Source organism: Plasmopara halstedii, assembly GCF_900000015.1.
Source record: "Plasmopara halstedii genome assembly, contig: Scaffold_292, whole genome shotgun sequence".
NCBI lineage: Eukaryota > Oomycota > Peronosporomycetes > Peronosporales > Peronosporaceae > Plasmopara > Plasmopara halstedii.
In genome coordinates, this window is record NW_020187213.1 from 1150424 (window position 1) to 1155622 (window position 5199).

The 5199-nt window shown below is 43.5% G+C and overlaps 2 protein-coding genes across 2 annotated transcripts in view; one reads left to right on the forward strand and one right to left on the reverse strand.

Moving 5' to 3' along the window:
• Positions 1-837, reverse strand: part of PHALS_06064 (hypothetical protein PPTG_04890) — a gene marked incomplete at both ends in the record, with an annotated part of 3847 nt that extends 3010 nt beyond the window's left edge. The window contains one exon of the mRNA XM_024723412.1: positions 18-837. Within this exon, the coding sequence (XP_024574391.1) occupies positions 18-837 (820 nt within the window). The remainder of the gene's footprint in view (positions 1-17) is intronic.
• Positions 838-4648: 3811 nt separating this feature from the next.
• Positions 4649-4940, forward strand: PHALS_06065 (uncharacterized protein; the record flags this gene model as incomplete). Its single annotated transcript, XM_024723413.1, has 2 exons — positions 4649-4654; positions 4761-4940. The coding sequence occupies 2 exons, from the start codon at positions 4649-4651 to the stop codon at positions 4938-4940; spliced, it is 186 nt and encodes a 61-aa protein (XP_024574392.1).
• Positions 4941-5199: the final 259 nt, after the last annotated feature.

Here is a 5199-nt window from a genome sequence, read left to right on the forward strand (position 1 = left end):
GATCATGATAAAGTAACCGTTCTTCTTGGCTTGCTCGTTCTGGCGAAGAAGACTTAGAATGATGTCAACCATTTCGGGAAGACTGGGATTTCGAGCCGTAGAATTGCTTGATGAAAGTTCACGAAGTCGATCAACCTCGTACATCATATGGTCGTCTTGGAATAGACCAAACAGGCGAAGAGCACCCGTGGCAGCGTTGGCCGACTGATAATCGAGTAAATCTTGGTAATTGTACGAAAGTGAATATCCGTTCGACCTCAATTCCTCTAACATTGAATCGTTAAAGTATCTTTTACCACCACCGAGCAAGAAATCCAAGTTTTTGTTTGCAACATACTGGGCTGCAATGTCGGCCTCAGAATCCCGATCAAGAACGTGAGCCGCGAACGAAGCTGGTGTTGCATGCGTCACACGGCAGGTCACGATCATACCAGTTACCATGCCTCGAGTCTTGGCGGCTTCCAAGATTGTGCCTAGAGGTTGCTCAAAAGTATCCACAGCGATTGCCTGGTCGTATGTTTTATATCCCGTCGAGTAAGCTGTTGCTGACGAAGCTGAATCCGTGATGTAGCTTGTTGACGAGTGGGTTTGCACTGTCCCCATAAGGTGGGGGTCAATATGGAGGCGTGTTTTCAACGTCGGATCTAACACTGTTCGGGCGAGTGTGAAGACGTTGGGGCCAGTTCCGTCAGGAATCATCATAATGACACTGCGTGGCGTGTCCTCACTTTCGCCGATTTTAAAATCTTCGACATCGATTGTTGCATACTCGTAGCGGGTAGCGGCCCTTGTCAGTGTAATAATGGCGGCACTTGCGACCAACGCTCGAATCGGCATCTTCTTCAGATTGGATTGCCTCAAGTACACGGGATCAGGTAAAATGCAGAATAGTGTAGGGATGGTAGGCAAGCAATCAACAAACTTTCTCCTGCATCTCAGTTGTCACTTTGAAATGGAAAGACTTAAAGATAAGGGGTACTTCAAATAAATTCTCGTATCTGTAGACAGATGTTGTGGATATAAAAGTGCTCCAAACTCGTCTATGCCGAGACTTTCTGCATGAAACCTTGTGAAAGTGTGCGGACGTTTCAATTCCAACGGATCATTTTTTCGGTTGGAAAGAGCAGCTGTTTCAATGACGTATGTAATTATGCCGGCTAAATACTGGGTATTGCATAGCTCATTAATTGTATAAAAGAATGATCGATAACTTGTGCTTGCGTTTCTCTCTAGATTCCTTTCGGTAATCTGAACGACGCAACTTAGAAAATACTTTCATCATAGTCTTCTACTGAGGATGCTGGACATGCTGGCCAGAACGATATGTATGTCTTACGTGATATTTCGTCTTTCTAATGCTTTGATGATCGTATCCTGCGACGTGATAACTTTCACACAATAGTTGATGCTATTCATATTGTGGGTAAATCATGGTTTAGGATAAATTTTGTGCTTTGTGGGTTGTGGGTATCAATAGAATAGCGAGTCACTGGTTACGAGACCTTGGAATAAATATACGCTGGACTTGCGCTACACAGTCTAAAGCTTTTGTGATAAAATGATTTGACAGATGTCAAAAGTAAGACCAGATTTGTGGTGTGAAATCTTCTCTGATAGTAAAGCATACTTCAAATTATTTTGTGGCTCCTTATTTCTATCTTTGGTCTTGTATAGAATTCAACATATGTCTGCACAAAATGATATGCAGCAAACCAACAGTGATCACATGCGAGGTCATTCGAGATTTCCTACAGCTTCGCAGCCTTAATAAAATATGCCCAAAGATTGGTCTTGTCTGAGAGGATAGGTTACATCGATGTTAGAGATTATGTACCTTTAACCTCAATAGACATCCTGGATCTATCAAATGAAGAAGAAGCCTATTCGCCGCCAAGTCAAGGTGGCGCTGAAATTATTTAATGTGCGACTACACACTTGCGACATAGTCGATGCAGATCAGAAAGGAAGAGAAGAGCTGATGATTGCTTTTGAGGCTGTCAGCCGTGCGTCTTTGCACCACTGGGTGTATCTTCACCGCTGTACGTTTAAAAAGTGCTTTGTCGTTAACCTTTCTCAAGCACTTCCAAACTTTTTACTTTGGAATCACCGCAAGTCTTGCATTGTCACGTCTGAGTCTACAGCAATTTCATCGCTTTGTTACAAACATTTTTTGCGCGATGTGGCATCTAAGAGCTAGTTGGTGGTTATTAACGGGCTGAAAAGATGTACCAATGTATGAGTAGTCTGTTAGAAGTCCTTGCTACGTTGTAATAATTATTCTTTTCTCTAGAGCTCTAAGACATTTAAAATGATAGCGCGGTTAGAGAAGCTGCTGGATATGATGACAGGCAGAAAGCTCATTGCATCCTCAACATTTACAGCTTAGAGAGCTGGGGTACCAAGAATTTAAGATCTAAACACAAAGACTGGGAATAGTAGTATCACATTCAAGTACAGTATCAATTTCTTTTTCATGTATCACGAGAGGATACCATATCCACCAACCTATAAGTAGTAAATGCAAGGTCATACTTAAACTGTTATTGACTGATTTGTGCCACAATCAAAGCTTGCGCCTTGAGTAATCAGCTGGTATTTCTTTTGTTGTTGTGATTATGTAGTAACGAATATAGCATGAAACACAAGATTTTTTTTAACTATTCGTGTTTTCGAGAGCCCAAAAGCTGCAGACTCACGTCAACGCCTACGTGCTCGTCATCAGACTGATTATGACCTGGTTGCATAACAAGTGAAGAGCGAAAAAGTCTCCCAAGGTGGATTTGTTCAAGACGGTGGTGCACCAAAGAGCGCTAGTACGTATGCTACCGTCCCAATGTAGTTTTGAATTAATACGAAATTGACGAAGCAAGCTGTGTTGATCTTCAATGTCATCATTTTGGGTCAGCCCAATGCGAAAAGAAGTATTAAATTGGACGTGCCGACCAAAACTCATCATTAATTTGAGCGGTTATCAAATCAAGATAGGAAAACGCTAAAACTCATGGAACTAGCGGGAGTTTGTGGACTCTGCCACTGGATATTAATTTGCATAGCTGTATGGCAAATTCGACATAGATAAACGACAATGATGCTTACAAAAAAAATCCTCCCTATTCCAGTCAAACTTATTAATCAGGACCTCGAGCCTACTATTTCCAGAATTGCGTTGAAAGCCAATGATGAAGCGATCGCAACAAATTCTGGATGATAATAGATCTAAAGAAGACAAGGTAGAGCTGCATTCGCGTTCGATCGAGGAGAGGCGATTCTGGCATGAAAATGAAGATACTGAGCAGGCACAGCTGGCTCAAGAAGCTCCGCAACGGGAACGAAGTGTGACTCTAAAAGCCCGCGTTAAGCAATGCACAGAGATTAGACTCGTATGGCATGCCAAGAGGCAAACACGGGCTTCTCTATTTACCAGTTACTTAAGTCCGGTGTTACATTTGCAATTTGATGCCCAGCTTGAAGATATAATTATTTTACTATATACACTTAGAGACCCCTATATAATATATAGCGTAAGCCTAGCCGCCTTCTTGTCCAGCGGGTATCTTTGTTACGGAATTTTATAGCATCTGTACCGTAATAATCTTCGTCCTCATCGTGGTATATACCAATTTTCTTTGTAAAACGCATGGTAAACTAGCCGCCAAAAATGGCGTGCCCATATGCTTCCAACGGGTGAGGAGACATACTAGGTGAGACAGCCGATGTGTTCGACAATAAAAATGGTCCCAGTGACACTCAGTGTCTTGAAACGGCACCAATGTCATCACCGCAAGTGCGCTAGATATTTTTTCTGTAACATGCGATCCATTTCCAGCCATTGACGTCCTGCACATACTTCCTGACCTATGCAACAGTTGTGAGTACTGTGTCCGCTTCCTACGATAGGGGGGTATTGTGGTAACCTACCGTAAAAATCACGACGATATTCTGCCTGTTATCAATGGACTGGCCTGACTCAGCGAGTCAGTTTAGCCCGTCTGCAAGCAATAGGGTCACAGCAACTTTCTAATAATCAATTATGGTGTGATAATGGGGGACATTCTTTTGGTACGCAACGAGACGGAGCCAATACATGTATAGCACACCACGCTATCAAATATAAGAAGCTTGACCATGAGGTCCACAGGGACCCTCGTCACTGTTACACAGGCCTATCGCTTAATCACATACCAGAACAAACACTCGAAGTCGCTTCGAGAGCTCTCACCGATCCCGCAGGTTAGCCCTCTTCAGAAGTGTTGCCTGTGTCTCGAACAACAGAGCCTTAGTAATTCCGTGCCCTCCTTGACGATTGTATTTCTGGTACTACACTCTGGTGAAAATGACGATGCGTTTATTACTCGATTCGCACACTGAGTAAAGAAGGCACGTCGCTTAACCAATTCTACAGGCTTTCAGTGACGCAGACATTCGACTGGAGGGTCTTTTATGGTTGATCTTGCAAAGTACAAGGTATGACTTTGACGTTGGGTGGATACCAACCACTATAATCCGTTGCTGTAAATAAATTTTACTTTCTGGGACTGATGACACAGCTCTGAATTCGGAATACGAACGATGATCATTTGCTTGTGGGCTTTGCATTTCACCGCGCGTCCTTCTCTCTTACACTGAGGTGCAGAGAGAAATCAGCTCCATGGTAGTCTTGTCAAAGTAAGGCCTCAAACTTTAATGATGTCTGGTATAGAGTATTCCTAATTTTCACTGAAACCTGGTTACACTTCTGATGAATCACTGGTCTTCTTTAGGATCATTTTAGATTGAGCCACGCTTGCTCATCAGCGGCACCGGTGGACAAGGATCATACCTATCCTAATCATCGCTTGCGCTCGATAAATGACATGGCGATCATCGCCAAGGTCCCGTTGTACGGCCAATACTGGCATATCAAGTTCAAGATAGTGTACTTTTCCGAGCTGTACAATTGACCGCTTACGACAAACAGATTGCTCCTCCAAAAAAATGAATCAGCTACACGGGTGGCTAAGATGTTGCTTCGTCTTTACCAGAGCGATTTCACATCTGAGTGGTGTAATCACCAATGACCTCGACGGGGAACAGAGGCGGCAGCTTGAAGCTGCTCATAAGGCGGCTTCAAGCTCACCCATCCACGGTCGGTCATTGACCCACGTGTGGAATATGGCTTCCGCCCAGCGGATCCCGCTGTGGAAGCGAAGGACGCGGTAA